At 43.6% G+C, this 21,748-nt stretch overlaps 1 protein-coding gene across 5 annotated transcripts in view; it reads right to left on the minus strand.

Moving 5' to 3' along the window:
- The window catches only part of ANK3 (ankyrin 3), a 350,441-nt gene that overhangs the window by 199,222 nt on the left and 129,471 nt on the right, over positions 1–21,748 (minus strand). For 4 of the 5 annotated variants that reach the window (XM_075934865.1, XM_014573512.3, XM_014573510.3 and 1 more), the window contains exons 6-8: positions 21,530–21,715; positions 19,650–19,748; positions 1,722–1,820 (exon numbers count right to left, since the gene is read on the minus strand). In XM_075934865.1, coding sequence (XP_075790980.1) covers positions 1,722–1,820; positions 19,650–19,748; positions 21,530–21,715 — 384 coding nt within the window. Of the gene's footprint in view, positions 1–1,721; positions 1,821–19,649; positions 19,749–20,958; positions 20,983–21,529; positions 21,716–21,748 lie in introns of all 5 variants that reach the window. The other variant, XM_014573508.3, reaches the window with a different exon arrangement.

Raw genomic sequence — 21,748 nt, forward strand, 5'->3', positions numbered from 1 at the left:
GTATGATATACAGACAGACTGTATGAAAATGCATGAAGCCAAACATTTATCATCACTGACAGAGCAGGAAACCTGTTGGGACACCAACGGTGCCTTCGAACCTACTGAAAAACAGATACAAAATTATAACAGAGGCACATAACATTTACCACGGTTAAAAAAACACACAACTACTCTAGTAGAATATAGTGAGATGGACATTAGCTTTAACAAGCTACACTGATAAAGAATTATCTCCTCATTTGTATTCACTGATGAGAGAAAGTGGAAACATTTCATGGAGAAATCAAGCATCTGCTAACAGTAACGGAGAATGCAACTGAGAAGGGAAATAAGCATTTGGAAAGAAGTCTGAAGTGAGAGCAGATATTCAAGAAGAACAAAAACTTAATGAATTGATCATCTTTCTGTATACATGACAGAGAATGAACAGTTACCTGAAGACATGCTTTACAGTAGATCTCAAAGACAATTAAAATATACAAAAATATGCATACTTGGCAGCTGTTGATACTGTAATAACTACATCAAAGATGAGTTAAATCACTGTGCTAGTTTGACTTTTTTCAGTGAGGAATTAAAAATATGAAAAAGGAATAGTGGACAATAATGGGTTAATGTTTCTGCAAGAAAAAGAAAACTGTCAAACATTTTGCAGGTCACACTGCTGATACACTTCCCCTTGGCTCTCAGAGATCCCCTCTCATGCACGCATATAAGCACCCACGGAGAGTGAGGCAGAGAATACATCCAGGAACTGCAGCAGCATCAGTGCAGAGTTTACTTTGTAAGTTACTTCTTGCTAGTTCAATAAATAAAATATCCAAGCACTTGCCTTACCCAAGTTTTCAAATACAGTGATTATCATCTGATTGTTGTTCTGTGATATATATCTACATGATCTGATGCCTACATCAGTCTATATCACTACTGGACAAGTGTCTACTGTACAAAAACCACAGCTACTTCTGGCACCCTTGCTGGCAAGTTCAGCAAAGCACTGAATGGCACATGAAGGCGAATGACTCTCTCTTTCTATGAAGTAGCCCTTCGTAGGCACAGATGAGACAAATCGACAATACTGTGTCTGCACTTTACATGTTCAATGGATAATGGAAAGATTCCATACTTCAGGGATGTTAACTCAGCACATTTCACTCCTGGGCATCAGGGAGGGAGGGAAGATTTCTATTAAAAAACGCGTGGAGAGAAGGTCCCCATAATAAAGATTTTTGCAGGCAAAAGGAGGAAGCTGAAAATTCTCCCTTGCGTGTTTTAGGAGCACATGGAGAAGCCATCCTATTCCAGTTATGGAGGCTGGGAAAGTTACAGGAGATGGGGCTCCTTCACTGCTCAAATTCTGGGGTGCATCTATAAACTGAATACCACGCTATCAGGGTTTAATCACTAGTAGGTGTAATTCATGCCTCCAAATGATCCACCTAGCAGTAGGCTTCATGAGACATCAGAGACAAGACAGGTATTGCTTTGTTTGCATGGAAGTTAGTTCTCAGTTTTAACTAGCAAGGTGTTTTGAACATTATTTGAATGAGAGGTAAAATATTAGTGCCCACCTGCAGTGACTGTATAAATCAAAGATAATTCTCTACTCTCACCAAACCTTGGCACATAAATGAATGTTTTCTTTTATTTCCAAACATACATGCCAAAAGGATAAACCTATAAATAATACCATCCATATCATTCACATTTAATCTTACCCTTGTTTTGGCATCGATTTTAGCTCCTCGATCAAGTAGCAGTTTGACCATATTAGCATTTCCTCTCTTTGATGCAACATGCAATGGAGTGATATCATTCTGTGGGAGAGAAAGCATATAAAGTACACATTCAGATGATTCTCTTTTATTACTTCAGCATTCATTCATAGATTAAGGCTGCTTCCCAGCCACTGCTGACCCAAACACAGCTTGGTTTCCCTAGGGGTACGTCTACACTTCCTCCCTAGTTCAAACTAGGGATGCAAATGTAGCTAACCGAAATAGCTAATGAAGCGGGGATTTAAATATCCTGCACTACATTAGCATAATCTCACCCGTGCGCTATTCTGCTCGCCAGCTGATTAGAACCAGGAAGTGTGCTCCGGAACGCGTTAATTCGAATCAAACCCCTTGGTTCGAACTAATGTTACTACTCATTTTTTGGTCGGCTACATTTGCATCCCTAGTTTGAACTAGGGAGCAAGTGTAGATGTACCCTAGGAGAACAGAAGACTAGAAAGACTATGCAAAGGTGAACCACTGTCCTAAAGACCTTTTCTGAGCTTCATTTGGCAAGGCAATGAAGATAAAACAAAACTGATTCACAGCAATCTGCCCTTTTAAAAAGCAACAATATGCTATAAATATTCAACATATATTTTAATTTTTGTTCATGACTTATGGTCACCAGCACAATAGTATGCTACTTTGCTGCCCATTGAGGACAAATGTATAACACATTCACAGATACTTTTAACTACACGCAGCTCAGATGTTCTTCATGCTTTGGTGGGTTCTCTATATCATGGTCCATGAAGTCCACAAATTGAAAACTCAAGGGTTTGAATCTCATTTACTGTAAAGCTGCTTTATATCATTCTGGGCAATGGCTTGAAGGTGAGTGTAAATGTAATGTGACCACTTTAAAGCCCAGGTATAGGGGAAATATAGTGAATATATCTGAAAACCAGGCTCTAGGAGAGTCTGGGGGACCTGGGAAAACAAAGATAAAACAATAAATATACAGCCAGTTTGTTTTTTTCTGGTCATGTTATGGCAAATAAAACTAAATTGCATAACACAGAAGAAAATACTGCTTTAGTTTCTGATTCTATCATCAATAAACTCATGGCAGAGTTTGTATTTAAAGAACAATCATAATTAAGTAAAAAAGATATTTTTATATACCATATAGTCAGACAGGTCCAACATCGTGTCATCTTTGCAAAACTCCTATTGACACAAATGCAGGAGCAGAATTAAAATGCAGTATGGTTACGTTTACACTATGAGTTTTCTCGGCAAAAAATATGCTAATGAGGGGCTTATTTGCATGAGTCGCAATCTCAGTTGCATATTTTCTGCCAATCCATTTATTCGCTGGGGTTTTCGAGCAAAAAGAAAACCTCCACACTGCTTGTTTTTGCGCAAAAAAAACCCAGTGAAAAAAATGGATCGGCAGAATATATGCAAATGAGATTGCGGCTCATGTAAATGAGCCCCTCATTAGCATATTTTTTGCCAAGCAAACTCATAGTGTAGACGTAGCATATGAGAACTGTGACATGACATGTTACTTACACTCTGAAATATTTTGTATATATGTGTATTTATACTCACTCACGCACACACACACACTATTTATTTTCAACAAAAAGAAGACCATGCTATTGGACAAAACCACATTTAAATCAAGTGATTCAAATTACTGACCAAGAGCACAGACGATTTTAAAAACATGATGTTACACAGCTGTGCTCAAGATAGTGAGAAGAGCAAAACTATGGAAAGTAAGAGGCCTACTGAAACAGAGTAGCTTGTGAAATATCAAAGTTCAGCTGCTCTTTCTGGGCTGGTACAAAGGTAGAGGCTGTGTGTACATCCCCTTTGGGAGTCATTCTCTACTGACCCAATTCGTCCAGTTAGTAAACTGGATTAATGAATGCAGAGAAGCATTGACTTCAGTGAAGAATCAGGTCAGTAGTGAATAAACCCTCCCCAGCTGTGACATACTAATGGCTTCTTTTCCCATAAGTAAAAATACATTCATAGCAGTTATGAGCATAAACTGATGGGAGACTAAAGTTCAAGCAAACTTTCAATTAGGGTTTCTAGTGACAATATATAAACAGACAAGTGAAACCTGAGTTATTTATATTTGATTCCAGAATCCAAAGATAAAATAAAGCTTCATAACACGTGCAGCTTTGGTGCAGCTTATTCATTCTAAAACTCTGGTATCAGCAAATGGTCCAGACACCAACCCTATGATTTTTAATTCTTTAGTAAACTCACATCAGCTGTTGTCTCATCACAGTATTTTTATTTGTTTGATTTTCTATATCTTAGTTTTTCAGATAGAATAGTAAACCAGGGAACTAATGAAGACATTTGCTGTAGTACAAAATCTGAAACACCTTTTAAAGTGCATACTGCAGAGTGCTTTGTAACTTCCTCTGAAGCATGTGATGCTGGGTATTGTTGGAGGTAACTTCTTCTGAGTAATGTCAGAGGTATTCTGGGAATTCTACCTGGGTATGGTCAGAAGTAACTTCCTCTGAAGCATATGATGCTGGGTATTGTTGGAGGTAGCATATTGGAACTATACGAATAACAAGTCTGATTCATTATGGCAATTCCTAGGTCTCAGTGTGTCATTATGTCTTACAGGAATATTTTACAGAATGTGACAATGTCAACGTACCCCGTGACAGGTTGGAGGAGAACATGGGCACCAGATCACCCCTGAACCATGGTGATGTGAGTGCGATAGGAGGGTTAAAAAAAGAGTTAAAGAGGGCGAGATGGAACCCGTGAAAGGGGTAGAAGGGATGGCTGAGAGACAACGGGAGCAGCTCCTGCAACTGAGCCAGATTTTGCAGCAATGGACCGTTCAACAACTGGAGCAACAACGGCAGCTGTTCCAGAAGCTGGCAGAATTGTGGTGAGCCCAACAGGAGCAATGGCGGACAGTGGATACACCCAGGTATCGACTGTGGGTCACCAGGCTCGGGGAAGTGAGCCGACAAAGGCCGTGACAGAGGTACAGGTGGAAGAGACCCTTGTCAGGGCCCTAATAGACTCCAGGTGTAGCCAGATCCTGGTACAGGAGAACCTGGTGACGGACCCGAACCCACAGGGGGTCTGGTCATGCTGCAGTGTGCGCATGGGGATAAAAGGTCATACCCAATGGCTTGGGTATGGACAGCAGACTCCTGCGAGGAAAAGATTTGCCAGGTGGGGCTAGCCCCCCAACTGGCGTACCCAGTTGATCCAAGACTGAGGCCACCGGGAGCTGTCCGGAATAGGAAAGCAGCCCCAAGGAGGGACGGTGGCAGCCCAGGGCGACACCCCAGAACCTGATGAAGAATCGGGAGTCAAAGCCGGGACATCGGGCCCAGCAGGACCCCAGAAGCCACCGGTAGACAGGAAAGAGACAGAGTGGCTGGGTGCCAGAGAGGATTTTCTGTGAGACCAGAGAGAGGACCTCATGCTAAGTCGAGCCTGGGAGCAAGTCCAAGAGACAGAGGATAAGGAGCCAAGAGGCGAATGGGGGCAGCCAGGACCGAGGTTTGAGATCCAAAATGACAGGCTCTACCAGGTGGTCCGAGACCCACCGACAGACGAAGAATTTGCGCAGCTGCTAGTTCCCTCTAGGTAGTGAAAGGGGGTGCTGCAGTTGAGCCATGCCAACCCCTGGGCCAGATACTTGGGTCACGAGAAAACCCTACAGCAGGTGGCCGAGATTTTTTTGGCCAGGGATCCACCGGGAGGTACAGGAGTTCTGTGAATCCTGCCTTGAATGACAGCACACCAATCCAAAAGGAGTACCCAAGGCCCCACTGGTGGCCCTGCCAGTGGTAGGAGTCCCCTTTGAGCGGATCGGGTTGGACTTGGTGGGGCCTCTCAAGAAGGCTAGCTCAGGGTGCCAATATATCCTAGTTATAGTGGATTATGCCACAAGGTACCCTGAGGCAGTGCCGTTACGGAACACAACAGCCGCTACCATAGCTACGGAGCTCCTCAAGGTGTTCTCCAGATTGCGGATACCAAAGGAGATACTTACTGATCAGGGCACCCATGTCTCGTCCAAATTAATGGCAGAGCTATGCCGGCTGTTAAACATCCGAGCCCTGCGAACAACCATATACCATCCCCAAACAGATGGATTGGTACAGCATTTTAATTGGACACTGAAATCAATGCTCCGCACATTTGTAGAAGAGGATCCCTGGGGTTGGGACAAAATTCTCCCGGCCTTGCTTTTCGCGGTGCGGGAAGTACCACAAGCATCAACAGATTTCTCCCCTTTTGAGCTCCTCTACAGGCAGCAACCCCGGGGGATCCTTGACCTCCTGAGAGAGGACTGGGAGGAGCAGGAGTCCCAGGTGATGGGGATGGTCTGCTATGTGTTGCAATTGAGGGAACTCTTGCAGAAGTTAGGGGAGTTTGCACGGACCAACTTCCTACAGGCTCAGGAGACTCAAGCCCGGTACTACAACAGAGGGACAAAACTACAGACGTTCGAGCCTGGCGATCGGGTGCTCCTACTCTTACCATCGCAAGAGTGAAAGCTAATAGCCAAATGGCAAGGACCATTTGAGGTGGTGTGCAGAATGGGGCCCATCGATTACGAGGTGAGATTGACGGGGAGGAAGAAGGGAGTGCAGGTATATCACGTGAACTTGCTGAAAAAATGGAAGTCGCAGGAAGGACTCGTGATCACTCCCTGCCCACCTGACAACGACTTGGGGCTGTTGGCCATCGACCCCGCCTCTAAACGACCGGTCACCCTGGGAGGAAAACTGAGCCCTGCCCGGAAAGAGGGGCTACTCCGCTTAGGCCAGAGGTACGCCCACGTCTTGTCTACCCAGCCAGGCCGGACTCGCGTGATGCTGGGCCATAAAGTTCGGGACCAGCACCGTCCACTGACTAGGAAAATGTGGAAGTCCGTGCAGAAAGAACTCCAGGTGATGCTGGAGATGGAAGTAATCAAGGACTCATGCAGTGAGTGGTGCAGCTCCATCGTACTCATCCCAAAACCCGATGGATCAATGTAATTTTGTATTGACTTTCAGAAGGTCAATGCCATATCACGGTTTGATGTGTATCCCATGCTATGCGTGGATGAGTTACTAGAGAGGCTAGGGAAAGCACGGTACCTCTCCACGCTGGACTTAAAAAAGGGTACTGGCAGATTCCACTGACCCCTGCCTCCAAGGAAAAGACTGCCTTCCCCACCCCGTTCGGGCTATACCAATTCATCACTATGCCCTTCAGCCTACATGGGGCAGCCGCCACTTTCCAGCGCTTAGTAGACCAGCTATTACGCCCTCATCTGCTATATGCCACTGCATACATAGATGACAGTGGTCTACAGCCACATGTGGCTGGAACACCTCCAAAACCTGGAAGCGGTACTAAAGACCCTGGAGGAAGCGAACCTCACAGCGAACCCCGGAAAATGTCACTTGGGACGGAGGGAGGTGATTTATCTGGGATATACGGTGGGGAAAGGGACTTTGAGACCCTTAGTCGACAAGGTCCAGGCCCTCCAGGAGTGGAAAAGGTCAACGACAAAGAGGCAGGTTCGGCAATTTCTGGGACTGGTGGGATATTATTGCCGATTCATACCCGAGTTTTCAGCACTGGCGGCGCCGCTATCGGACCTGACCAGGAATTCCATGCCGACAAAGTTACAATGGACACAGGAACATGAGGGGGCTTTCCAAACATTGAAAAGACATCTGATGGAAGAACCAGTGTTGTTTCCCCCAGACGTTTCTAAGGACTTTATCCTCCAGACAGATGCCTCCGAGAGGGGGCTAGGAGCCATACTAGCCCAAGAAGTGGGCGAGGAAGAGCACCCGGTACTCTATTTGAGCCAGAAACTCTTCCCACGGGAGCAGAAGTACTCCACAATTGAAAAGGAGGTGCTGACAGTAAAATGGGCCATAGACGCTCTCCGGTACTACCTATTGGGTAGCCACTTCCAACTGGTAACCGACCTCGCCCCTTTGAGGTGGCTGCTCAGCATGAAGGAAACCAACCCCGGGATAATGCGCTGGTACTTATCGCTGCAGCCAAGTGGCTCACTGCTCAGGTAAGGCTCAGGTGAATGCAGATTTCTTTTCCCGGGTAGGAGAGGAGGAAACCCGGTCAAATCAGAATGTAACCATCCATTTAAGGGGGAAGATGTGAGATGGGGTAGATAGGCCCCACACTAGAGGGCAGGGGGTAGCCCAGGCCCAGCTGGCTGAGAAGGCCCCACCCCTCCAGCCCTGCTGGGCATGCTCCCAGCAGAGCCTGGGTATAAAGACAGAAAGAGCCCTGCCTGCCTCAAGGGCCCTGGGCTGGGACCCGGTGGGGAGGGAGGGCCCGGGTCCCCCTACCACCTATTTTCCTTTCCCTGGATAATCAACCCCTGGTCCCAGAGAGGCTTCTCTGGGCGTATTTCCCCTGATAGAGGGGCATGGACTTTATATGGGGGGGGGGGGAGGATGCCACCCATGCCAGGGGTGTACCCTGTGACAGACATACACATAGAAGAATCAGCAATAATATAAACAGCTCTAGAAGCATATAACGCAGTGATGGGCAACCTCGGCTAGTGAGTGGGCTGCTTGAGTAGCCCTCCTTCATCTCAATGGGCCACAAGACCAAGTGTAATCAAGCTGTTCAGAGGGGTAGCTGAGTTAGTCTGTAAGGGTACGTCTACACTACAGCGCTAATTCGAACTAACGCATCTAGAACTAAAAACTAGTTTGAATTAGTGTTTTGCTAATTCGAACTAGCGCGTCCACACTGATTGGATGCAGGAGGGCATTTAAGGGCGGCTGAAACAGGTTCTGGCAGGGCATTAGGGGGTCCCGGGCAGGTTGCCGGCAGGCTCCTGGCTCTCGGAGCCCTCCTCCTCCTCCTCGGTCTCTTGCAGCGGTCCCTCTGCCCCAGGGTCTATCACGTCCCGGGGGGCGGGGATGGCATGAGCCCCCAGGAGGCGGTCCAGGGCGTGAAAGTGGGGGCAGGCCTCCGGGTCGGCCCCTGGCAGGCAGGCCCGGGAGTAGGACTGCTGCAGATCCTTGATTTTCCAGTGCACCTGCTCCCGGCTGCGCTGATGGCCCCTGGCGGCCAGCCTGTCAGCCATGCGGCCGTAGACAGCCGCGTTCCTGTGGCTAGTGCGGAGATCGTGGACATTGGATGTTACCCCCCAAACCTCGATGAGGTCCACGATCTCCGCACTAGACCATGCGGGCTCCCGCCTCTTGCGGCCCCGGGCAGGCTCCTGGGAGCCGCCAGGTTGGTCCTGGGAAGAGGGGGAGGGCTGGGTGGCATTGGGTGGCTGGTTCATGGGTGTCAGGTGCAGGGTGTGCTGGCACGGGTGCTGGCAGCCTTGCAACTGGCACAAATTGTGTAGCCAGCCCGTGGCCCTTTAAGGGGTCCGGGGCCGGGAGGGGGGCAGACAAGTTTGCCTGGTGTTGGCCAGAGTGGCCACCAGGGAAACCTGGGAAGGGCTAGCCTCCCACTAGTTCGAATTAAGGGTCTACACAGCCCTTAATTCGAACTAGTAAGTTCGAACTAGGCTTAATCCTCGTGGAATGAGGTTTACCTAGTTCGAACTAAGCGCTCCGTTAGTTCGAATTAAGTTCGAACTAACGGAGCGCTAGTGTAGCGCCTATGAAAGTTAGTTCGAACTAACTTTGTAGTGTAGACATACCCTAACAGAATAAACTAAAAAAAAACAAATAAACTAGTAGCACTTTAAACACTAACAAAACATGTAGATGGTATCATGAGCTTTAGTGGGCACAACCCACATCTTCAGATGGTCTCTTGGGAGAGGGTAGCTTTGCAAGCCGTGCTTGCATACTTAGATTTTACAGAGTGTACCGACTGAACCTTAGCAACACTTTGATTAGATGAAGAGGGACCACATGGCTTTTACAGTCAAGGTTATGCAATGACTACGCACCTCACTTCACGTGCCCTTGCTTTATGTGCATGTCACTTTAGTACCAGCACCGGAAAATGACAAAGACAGAAACCAACGGAGTATGGCAACATTGTGCATAAGCTATGGTAAACAAAATGTTTGTGGGCTGCTCACAGAACCCTGATGAGCCGCATGTAGCCTTCACATCACAGGTTGCCAACCACTGATATAATGTATACATGCCCATTCTCGTTTCCTTTTAAAGCCTTTCCTTTAGTGCAGCAGTTCTCAAAGTGCGGTCCACGGAACGCCAGCGGTATGCATCCGCCTTCCACGTGGCCCAGAGTGTGAGCTCAGCCCACACTCCTGCTCAACAATGAAGGACAGGTTGAACCTCTCTCGTCTGGCAACTTTGGGAGCTAAGCGATGCCAAACCAGAGAATTTGCCGGACCATGGGACATCAATATTGTCTAGCAGCGTTACAACACTTCCACTGCTTACTGGGATGTAAGAAGACATTTAGGGGTAAATTAGAGCTAAGTAACAGCACAGAAGACTGAAAGCCAGGACTGATGTCTGTAAACAAACATTATGGGACAGCAGGAAACTTGGCCCCGCCCATGATAAGTGGACATCCAGCTGACTAAAATCATGCCGGACCACAGATGTTGCCAGATCAGAGTGTGCCAGATTAAGAGAGGTTCAACCTTTACTTTCTGTAGCTGTGCAGTTAGCTCAGGCTGGAGAAGAGCCTATCAGTGGGCTGGATCTGGCCTGCCTAGCTCTTTTATCTGGCACACGTGGCAGTTCTCAGCCCTGCCCTTCAACACACTGCCTGGGAGCCAGGGACATGCGAGAGCCTTCCAACTGCTTCTATTTAAAGGGCTCGCACCTTCCCCGCAGCTGCCGTTAGCAGCCGCAGGGAAGGCATGAGCCCTTTAAATAGAAGCAGTTGAAAGGTCTCACAGCTCCCGGCCCCACCACTAGCATATTGCTTGGGACCTGCCGGGGAGGCATGAGCCCTTTCACTTGCTTCTATTTAAAGGGCTTATGCCTGCCAGGAGGCAATGCGTTAGGGGGACAGGAGCTGAGAGTCCTTTCAACTGATTCTATTTAAAGGGCCCACACCTCCCCAGTGGCTGCTAAGGTGTGAGCCTTTTAAATAGAAGCAATGGAAAGGGCTCTCAGCACCCGGCCTTGCTGCATTGCCTGGGAGCTGCAGGGGAGGCGCAAGTCCTTTCACTTGTTTCTGTTTTAAAAGCCCAGCCCCTTCCACCCAAGGCCTGCCCCCTTCTGGAGTGACTCATGAACACTTCTAAAATTTTTAAAGTGACTCTCCCCTTCAAAAATTGCTGCCCACCCCGAGTTAGTTACTGCTCTAGAATTTAAAGTATGAGATATTACATCCTTATGATTTTTCTTCTACCTAAACCGAATTGTGGATTCCCATTTGTATAATGATCCCGTTTGTTTCAGACGGCAAGACATTTGGGGGAAGGGATTGTACTTTCTTTCAGGTTTGTTTCATGATAAAGAGATTGTAGTACAGTACTTGTATTAGGTGAATTGAAAAATACTTCCTTTTCTTTATCGTTTTTACAGTGCAAATATCTGTAGCCAAAAATAAAGTGAGCACTGTATATACTTTGCATTCTGTGTTATAATAGAAACCAATATATTTGAAAATGTGGAAAACATCTGAAAAACTGGTATTCTATTATTAACAGCATAATTAATCACATTTTAATCACACAATTAATTATGATTAATTTTAATTGCTTGACAGCCCTTTTTTCAAATCCATTTTCTTATCAAAACGTTAGAATAAGTTTGGATTTTAATAAGACTCTTCTCTTTCTTTCAGAATGAGAGCAGGTTCTGAGAAGGGTTTAGTTTTGACATTGGAGGAATGTAAGGAAGAGCAGCTGATGACTGCCAGACTTGCATGCTAAAGAATTTGGTTAAGAGCTAGGACAAATCCTCTTTAATTTCTAGTTCTCAGCCATAATGTTGCACATTTTTTCTGCCAGTGAAATACTCTATCTATAAAACTATATACATATATGTACTGTGTGAAAAATTCAGTATTCATTACCCTAGCTATCCTCCTGTGCCTAAAATTTGAGATGCCAAAATACCACTGTCATTGTAGAGGACTAAATCTCACATTTTTCATAGGCGTGACATGCATGCATACACTACAGTAAGACACTCTGATTCTTTTGAAATGAGTACATGATACATGCTTTCCTTCTCACTAGTTTTCCTTAGGTCTTTCCCACTATTTGAAGTCCTGACTGAAGCAACAGATAAAAAAAGTTAATCAGTATGAAACCTAAATGTGCCACATTCCAATTACAGATGAAGAACTCATTGTCCTGGGGTAATTCTTCATCAAGAATTGCCTCTGCGATTCCGCATTCCCAGAACACTGCTGAGCAGTTCCAGCCCCAGTGGAGAGTTGAAGATTGCTTAGTTAAATGAAGGCTGATCTGCTGAAAAAAGAATCAAGTTATATCCTAAACTGAGTGTTGGGTGAAAGTGTGTCTTGAGCTCCATGCGGCAGCTTTATACATCAGAAGTAGACTCACTCATTCCTCGATCACATAAGGAAAGCTACCATAGACCTAGCAGGATGGGCTCACTTTCTTGGCCACAACAGGACTGAATACAGAGTTTAATCCATTTACACAATTCCTAAATAGAGACTGGCTCCACGACAGACTTGTCTCCGAAATGCTACAAACAACCTAGGAGACTTGTGACTCAGGGCATCTTATTTATATCCCCTCATGCACCCTACTTTTCTCTTCTAAAGGCTAATGTTCCAGGAAGAAGTCAGGGAGGCTGATACACTAATTATGACAAAACTACTTCAGAGAGTACATCAGGGAGGAATTTAGGATGATGGCTCAACATGACTTGACACTACAGGAAGCCTAGAAAGGAAGGATGGGCTATCCATAGCTGTATTTCACTCACCCTCCTAGATTATAATTATGGATGATCTATGAGGAATATCATGTCAAGAGTAGCATTCCCCATGGAACAAACTCATTGATCTAGAGAATGACAAAGTGCTCCAGATGGAAGGTGAATGTTAATAGTAACAGAGCATGTCCTCACTTTCTTAAGACAGCAAACGGACCAGAATACAAGGAATTGAGAAATATATAATATATATTCCTCTGCTGCTGGCCCATATGACAAAGACTTTCTAGTTTAGTACAAATCATCTACTTGTAGCAGTCTTTCTTTACTCCAAGCAAACTTGCTTCAGGAGCAGAAGGCACAAGATGGTCACTATGATTGCCAGAGTACTTTGCTGCTGAATGGGTTGCATGTTAGGTTTCATGCTTACTATGACAGCTGCACAGACAACCAGGGAAAAAAGGGTGTGAAAAGACTGTTTGCAGTTACTTTCAAGAAGGGGAAGAGGGAAGAAATTAGTGCTTTAAGGGATGCTGACATATACCCAGAAGCATATACCAGAATGCAAAGGAGTGGTAGGAACTGTGGGATAGCTACCCACAATGCACTGCTGTCAAAGTCAACAGTAGCCACCCTCCTGGGGCGCACTATTTCAAGTTCTTGTGCACAGTGGGGACATGCACTTTCGACTTTACAGAACTGGGTGCTAAAATAAAACCTTAATAAATGCAACCTTATCTCTTAGCGTAGACAAGGCATAAGAGGGTACCAGGACTGAGTTTGCTAGGGGGTAGAAGTTTTGGAATTGGATGAAGATTGAGCCTGCTTCTAACATACAAAGTCCATGGATGATAGAAAGAAGAATCATGATCTGATGACCTGACTGACTGGTGTAAATATCAAAAACTGGGGAGCCTATGTGTGCCTATGAATCTCTGCTTCACCTTTCTGGTGACTCGAGGATGTAGAGGAATCAGTTAAAAGTACACATCACTCCACTCCATGTAGAATGCATCAGTCACTAGTCTGCCACTCAGTAAGGCTGTGTCTAGACTAAATGGCTCCATCGACAGAGCCATGTAGATGAGGGTTGTAGGCCGCTTCATTTCCCTTTGCCTACAACCCTCATCTACATGCAGTCTAGACATAGCCTAAGTTGCATGGACCCCACTATACCCGATATAGCCATGGCAAGTTAACTTTGGAGCTGCTTCATAGTTCAACAGATCTTTCACTTTTAGTCATTTACTTGTCAGGGAGAAACCCCGATCTTTTACATTACCTGAATTTCAATCATCAGCACAAATATCAGTGGCACTTGAAACTTTCCTAGTGAATGCAATATTCTGGAAAAGGGGAACATCTCGGGCTCTTGATCTGTTTGCTTTCAGGATGATACCAGGAGCCCTCTGTACAGTTAGGGTACGTCTAAACTACATGCCTCCGTCGACGGAGGCATGTAGATTTGTGTATTCAGAAAAGGGAAATGAAGATAATTGCAGCTTCATTTAAATTTACATGTCTGCCGCGCTGAGCCAACAAACAGCTGATCAGCTGTTTGTCTGCTCAGCGTGCTAGTCTGGACGCTCCCCTGCCGACATCAAAGCCCTTTGTCAGCAGCCCCGGTAAACCTCATCCCACGGAATAATGGGGCTGCCGACAAAGGGCTTTGATGTCGGCAGGGGAGCGTCCAGACTAGCGCGCTGAGCGGACAAACAGCTGATCAGCTGTTTGTCGGCTCAGCGCGGCAGCCATGTAAATTTAAATGAAGCTGCGATTATTTAAATCGCCGCTTCATTTTACTATGTCTGGTAGCCTATCTACATGCCTCTGACGACAGAGGCATGTAGTCTAGATGTACCCAGAGGTTCTAAAATGCCAGAACAGTTCTACAACCAGCCTCATTGTTCTTCCAGACAGATATCCCAGTTAAGTGAATATCCCACCTGCTTTTGGGCCCCTGACAACATTTGATGAGGTAGAACTGGGAACTTCAGAAGACTGAAGAGTTTTTTTCTTACTACTTTTGATCTGCTCCTTGATCAGTGTCTCTAATCCAAAACTGAGTTGCTGAGGCATATGATCCTATGATTATTTTAAAATAACAGGCCTTGCATGAGACTGATTAATAACATTAATCCCTCCCTTAGTTTCTGAAGTGAGACAAGGTCGACCCCAGGCCCCTCCTTCCTTTGCCCCTTTAATTAGCACCTATCAAGTATTTGAGACTAAGATTCATGACAGTTTTAAATTTCTTAGGTCAGAAGTTAATTCTTGTAAATGTAGTGGTCATGAAATGAGGTGACCACATGTGAGCATACCATGGATGTATACAGAGGTAGTAAGATATTCTGTGTTTTAGTGTCAATCCCTTTTTAAATGATGCCTAACATTCTGTTTGCTTTTTTTGACTGCTGCTGCACCTCTAGATGTTTTCAGGGAACTATCCACAATGACTCTAAGATATCTCTCTCTCTCATCATAATAGCTAAATTAGTTTCCATAATTTTTCCAATGTGCATTACTTTGCATTTAGCAACATTAAAATTCATTTGCCATTTTGTTGCCCAATTGCTTAATTTTGTGAGATCCTTTTGAGCTCTTCACAGTCTGCTTTAGCCTTGATTATCTTGAGCAGTTTAGTATCATCTGCAAATTTTGCCACCTCACTTTTTACCCCTTTCTCCACATCATTTATAAATTTGTTGCATAGGATGGTTCCCAGAAAGGACCCTTAAAGGATCACTAGTTACCTCTCTCGATTCTGAAAACTGACCGTTTATTCCTACCCTTTGTTTCCTGTCTTTTAACTGGTTATCAATCCATGAGAGGACCTTCCCTCTTATCCCATGACAACTTTCTTTACGTGGTGAGGGACCTTGTCAAAGGCTTTCAGGAAATCTAATACACTATATCCACTGGATCCCCCTTGTGCACATGCTTGTTAACCTCCTCAAAGAGCCTTAGGGCTACGTCTATACTGCACTACTCTTCCGCAAGAGGAAATGCAAATGGGAGCTCATTTGCATATGGACCGGTCTCATTTGCATTTTCTCCTCAGATCCCTTTTACACAAGAGGTTTTTACACAAAAAAATGAGGAAGAACGGATCTTGGGCAAAAGGGGTTTTTTGTGCAAAAAAGCGCTGTCTACACAGCACTTTTTTATGCAAAAACCTCTTGCACAAAAGGGATCTGAGGAGGAAATGCAAATGAGTGCTCCATATGCAAATGAGCGCTCCATTTGCATTTCCTCTTGCAGAAGAGGATTGCAGTATAGACATAGCCGAGTAGATTAGTAAGGGATGATTTCACTTTACATAAACTTCTGTTGACTTTCCCCCCAACAAATTATGTTCATCTATGTATCTGACAATTCTATTCTTTACTATAGTTTCAACTAATTTATCCAGTACTGACATTAGACTTACCGTTCTATAATTGCCAGGATCACCTCTAGAGCCCTTTTTAAATATTGGCGTCACACTAGCTATCCTCCAGTTATTAGGTACTGAAGCTGATTTAAAGGTTATGTTACAAACCATAGTTAATAGTTCTGAAAGAACTCTAATATGAAATTGCGGAACTCTTGGGTGAATACCATCTGGTCTCGGTGACTTATTACTATTAAGTTTATCAATTTGTTCCAAAACCTCCTCTAAGAACACCTCAATCTGGGACAATTCCTCAGATTTGTCACCTAAAAAGAATGTCTCAGGTTTTGAAATCTCCCGAACATTCTCTGCCATGAAGACTGAAGCAAATAATTCATGTAGTTTCTCTGAAACTAAATGTTGGGTCTGTCCTGTAGTAGGTGACTTTTAGGTATCTGCCTGGCTGTATCAATCTGTTTTTTTCACTTCTCCAAGTATTGTAATTTTAAGAATCCCTGTTAGAGATCCTGTAGGTGTTTTTCTCTGTCTGAGGAAATGGAACAAATGTGGCTGTATCTTAAAACTTGGCTATAGACAATAGATCATGTGATCTGTTCTGGATGAAGCTGGAGGTGTGTAAGTAAATATAATGGCCAGTAGTTTTCTGGTACTGAGTGGTATTTATGTGACCATCACTTATTTGTACTGTAGTGTCCAGAAAGTGGATCTCTTGTGTAGACATGTCCAGGCTGAGATGGATGGAAAGGTAGAAATTGTTGAAATCCTGATATAATTCTTCATGGGTCTCCTTCCCATTGGCCCAGATGATGAACATGTCATCAAAGTACTGCAAGTAGAGGAAGGACATACGAGGACGGGAGCTGAGGAAGCATTGTTCTAAGTCCGCCATAAAATGTGGGCCATGTGGGTACTCGTGTCAGTGCCTCTGACTTGAAGGTATAAGTCATCCGCAAATCTGAAGTGGTTGTGGGTGAGAACAAAAGCACAATGCTCAGCAACCAGCGACATCATTGGGGATACAGGCCCTGGGGGCTTGTAGTCCAACACTGGGTGGAATGTTGGTGTGGAGAGTTTCAGAAGGGCGGCAGATTAGAGCTGTCTGTAAGGTTGCTCCGGCTCTCACCGTCATGGTGAGGGGGAACTCCTGCTGCTGCCCTGTGCTGAGCCCCTACTTACTCCTCTGGATCGCCTTGGGCCCTGCATGCCACCCACGCTACAGCTCTGCCTTTTAAATGTAGCAAGAGCCAGATGGCTCTTCTTACATTTAAAAGGCAGAGCAGCAGTGGTCTGGGACCCAGCGTGAGTGCACCAGGTCCTGGACATACCCCACTGCAGCTCAGCTGTTTAAATGTAGTAGGAGCCAGGCTGCCTGCACGACCAGCTCCTGCTGCTTTTAAACTGCAGAGCCACAGCGGGGCCCCTTATGAACTAATCGTGTCCTCAGTACAAATGTATTGAGTACATGATTACTCAATTACCCGCCTCTTAACATCCTTATAGTCAATCACTGCTTTTCTGGTGAAAACTGAAACAAAAATACTTTGGCTATTGTTGCGTTTTCTGTTACTGTTTTTCCTTCTTAACTGAGTATTGTGCTTAAACTGTCCTCACTCTTCCTCTTGCTTATAATACAGTTATAAAATGTTTTCTTGTGTGCTTTTATGTTCTTAGCTAGTTTCACATTGTTTATGCTTTGGTCTTTCTAATTTTGGCCCTACATAACTGTCTTGTTAGGTCATAATTTGACAAAGTTTCCATGTTTTGTATAACACATTTTTGCTTTTCAGATCATAAAATCATAGAATTCTAGAACTGGAAGGGATCTCGAGAGATCATCAAACTCAGTCCACTACTCTAATGGCAGGATCAAGCACTATCTAAATCATCCCCAATAGACATTTATCTAACCTATTCTAAACTATCTCCAGCGATGGTGATTCCACAACCTCCCTAGGCAAATTGTTCCAGTGTTTAACCACCCTGACAGTTAGGAAGTTGTTCCTAATGTCCAACCTAAACCTCCCTTGCTGCAACGTAAGACCATTACTTCTTGTCATCACCTGCATTCTGCTACAAAGACCTTTTACATCTGCACTTGAAAGGGAATCCTCTGAACTGTCATTCATGTTAAAATTCGACACTTGCCAACAAAGACTTAACAAGAATTTGAACTATCTCACCCATTACCAAGACAGTTTCCCCAATTATCACCTGTAATACCATGAACTCACAAACATCCCACTCTCCCTAACTTTAATATCAGCAATTCACAGACACTTACCTTCCTTCCTCCCCCTTCCCACCCCCCCCCCCCCCCCCCGCATCCCCCTTCTGTTCTGCAATGTGATTTGTCCTTTTCATATTTGTTCATTTTTTAAATTGTATCCTTTGGTATATATGGTTGTGACTACTTTCTTCCACTATTTGATCTGAGGAAGTGGGTCTGGCCCACGAAAGCTCATCATCTAATAAACCATCTTGTTAGTCTTTAAAGTGCTACATTGTCCTGCATTTTGCTTCTTGTCATCAGAGGTCAAGGAGAACAATTTTTCTCCCTCCTCCTTCTAATACTCTTTTAGGTATGTGAAAACTACGATCATTTCCCCTGTCAGTCTTCTCTTTTCTAAACTAAACAAGCCCAATTCTTTCAGTCTTCCCTCATATCTCATGTTATCTAGATCTTTAATAATTTTCGTGGCTCTTCTCTGGATCTTCTCCAATTTTTCCATATCTTTCTTGAAATGTGGTGCCCAGGACTGGACATGATACTCCAGCTGAGGGCTAATCAGAGCAGAGTAGAGCAGAAGAATGACTTCTCATGTCTTGCCCACAACACTCCTGTTAATGCATCTCAGAATCGTGTTTGCTTTTTTTGCAATGCATCACACTGCTGACTCACATTCAGCTTGTGGTCCACTTTAACGCCTAAATCCCTTTCTGCCGTACTCCTTCCTAGACAATCACTTCCCAGTCTGTATGTGTGAAACTGATTGTTCCTTCCTAATTGGAGCACTTTTCATTTGTCTTTATTAAACTTCATCCTATTTACCTCAGACCATTTCTCCAGTTTGTCCAGATTGTTTTGAATTATAGCCTTATGCTCCAAAATACTTGCAACTCCACCCAGCTTGGTATCTTCTGCAAACTTAATAAGCATATTCTCTATGCCATTATCTACCCCACTCGTTATGCACCCACCTTATCGTAGCCCCATTTAGGTTGTATTTCCCTTGTTTATTCATAAGAAGGTCATGCGAGACCGTATCCAATGCTTTACTAAAGTCTAGGTATACCATATCCACTTCTTCCCTCTTATACAGAAGACTTGTTATCCTATGAAAGAAAGCTATCAGATTGGTTTGACATGATTTGTTCTTTACAGATCCATGCTGGCTGTTACCCATCACCTTATTATCTTCCAGATGTTTACAAATGAATTCCTTAATTATTTGTTCCATTAAGGATCACTGAAAATGTCCTGGTTAATCCAGGGTTTTTTCTTACCATACCTCCTGTCTTTCCAACACAAATACTGAGACTAATGATTATTTTACAACAGTTGGTTTATAGAGTCTACAACCTTAGTAAAAATAATGCATGAGTGGAATGGAATGCATGGAAATGTTTCAAACAGTTGCGTGTACAAACAGTTGCGTGAGATTATGCTCTTACCCTTGCAGTGAAGTCCACAGCAGCACCCCGGTTTAACAGCAATGTAGCTACATTAATGTTTCCATAGTGAGCCGCTATGTGGAGAGGAGTAAAACCACTCTGGTGGAAAAAAAAGAAATTCAATTAAGTTTTATAATGGCTCCTTATTCCTGCAATATTTGTCTGAGAACACTGAGAAAAACTAGCAAGCAGAATATGTAAGTCAATATTCCATTCTATCCTAATATTCACTCACTGGGCAAGCAACATGAAATCATATTACTTAAGGAAAAGGAAAAAAAATCACATGATTATGCTACAAGAACAGGACTAGGAAAAGTCTTTTAGTGATTCCAGATAAACATCAAAAGATATTTGAATAAAGAAGTATCCTTTTAAGAAGAGAAATTAGTTTCTAACTAGAAATATCTGCTTGTTATCTGTATTATTTCAGCCTTACAAGTTAATTTTTCCTTAGTGCTTCTTTGCAGAAGTTCAGATACAAGTCAGTTGATGATATTTGCTAAAGAAGAGTTTATAAATTTAAAGCAGAGGCTAATTAAAACATCAAAGACCATTTTAAATTATGAATGTGGCTTTTTTTCCAAGGGTTAGTACTACAAAGATCACTCTCCCACTGTGTGCAATCACACTGGTTATGTTAAGAAACCACAAGTTATCATCCTAATTAGAAAATGATAATATCACTTCATCAAGGCTTTTTTTTTTTAAACACATTTAAGTAGTTTTGCTACTTTTTAAAAAAAAGCTAAAACATGCAGCAATTCAATCAGTTCCCAAAAGTATGAAACCTTACAGGAACTAGATGTGTTTCTATACTGTTAGCAAGCTTTTTAGCCATGCTAGCTGTTATAACCGCTCTTTGAGAGTTTTGAAGATTTAGTACACACTGATTTTATTTGCTGACACCATCAAGGGTAAGTGTCATGCAGAAGCCTAAAGAATCAGTCCTGGATGCACAATGTGACAGGGTTGTCTGCAGCTCTTCACACAGATGATCAACATCTACAAGATTAGAAGTTCAGAAACCTTTATTTGACACAATATGACTCTCTTATTATGGTAATTAGTTCCAAAGAATGCTTACTCTTATTTTTAAACCCTAGTTTCAGCTGCAGAAAGCCCTGGTAACTAAATGACAGTCTTCTCTAGCACATGCTACTTTGTTTAATCTAAAGCGGGTCTCTATCCTACAAAAGGCAATGCAGAGAGCAGGAGAAAGAAATGATGCAGCAGCACTAAGTTATGAAAGAGTGATGATGCATATATATATATATATATATATATATATATATATATTTATATATACCTCTGTTGTTCTATTCACCACCATCTAGATTAACACATTGGGAAGCAAAGAGGGGAAAAAATGAACGGTTAGTTGACCACTAGTGACATGGATGCAAAAAGCTTCATGGTAGCTGTATGGCAGGGAAGCTATGATGAAAACACAATAGGCACAGAAAGGAAGCTAGACCAGATGGAAGCTGAATGATCATCTATTTTCATGTTGTTACACTTTTATAAGAGGTTTTTAAGTAATAGAGTTACCTACAACTTTCATCATATGTCTATTTTACTAATTACATGCTCTCAATTGCACTACAAATACTAGCCTTCGTTTCAAATACAACCAGTCATTTGAATAGCATTTTCCTTGTTTATTTTCTATTTACATGATTCTATACAAGATATCAACCATTAATTTAAACAGAGGAGAAAAAAGAACCAATGAAACAGTATAATTTATAATGTGAAACAGAGGGAGATAAATGTGATTCCTTGAGGCAAACACATTATTAAAGGAACTCATCACCTGGCATCAACTACTTATACGTAGTTTGGAGGCATGTTTCTGCCTATTTCTTTTTACAACTAACCTTTGACTCCACATCTGCATTATGGTCATTTTGCAGCAACAGAGCAGCAGCCTTTGTGTCATCCTTGCGGGCAGCAATGTGGAGAGCTGGAAGACGTACTTTTCCCTTGGTATCATTTTCAAGCAAGAGTGAAACCACCTGGTCATGGCCTTGTTGCAAGGCTACTGCCAAAGGAGTGAAACCATCCTGTAAACAAATCAGGATGACACTCATAAGATA

This window comes from Pelodiscus sinensis, chromosome 8 (assembly GCF_049634645.1).
Source record: "Pelodiscus sinensis isolate JC-2024 chromosome 8, ASM4963464v1, whole genome shotgun sequence".
Lineage (NCBI taxonomy): Eukaryota > Metazoa > Chordata > Testudines > Trionychidae > Pelodiscus > Pelodiscus sinensis.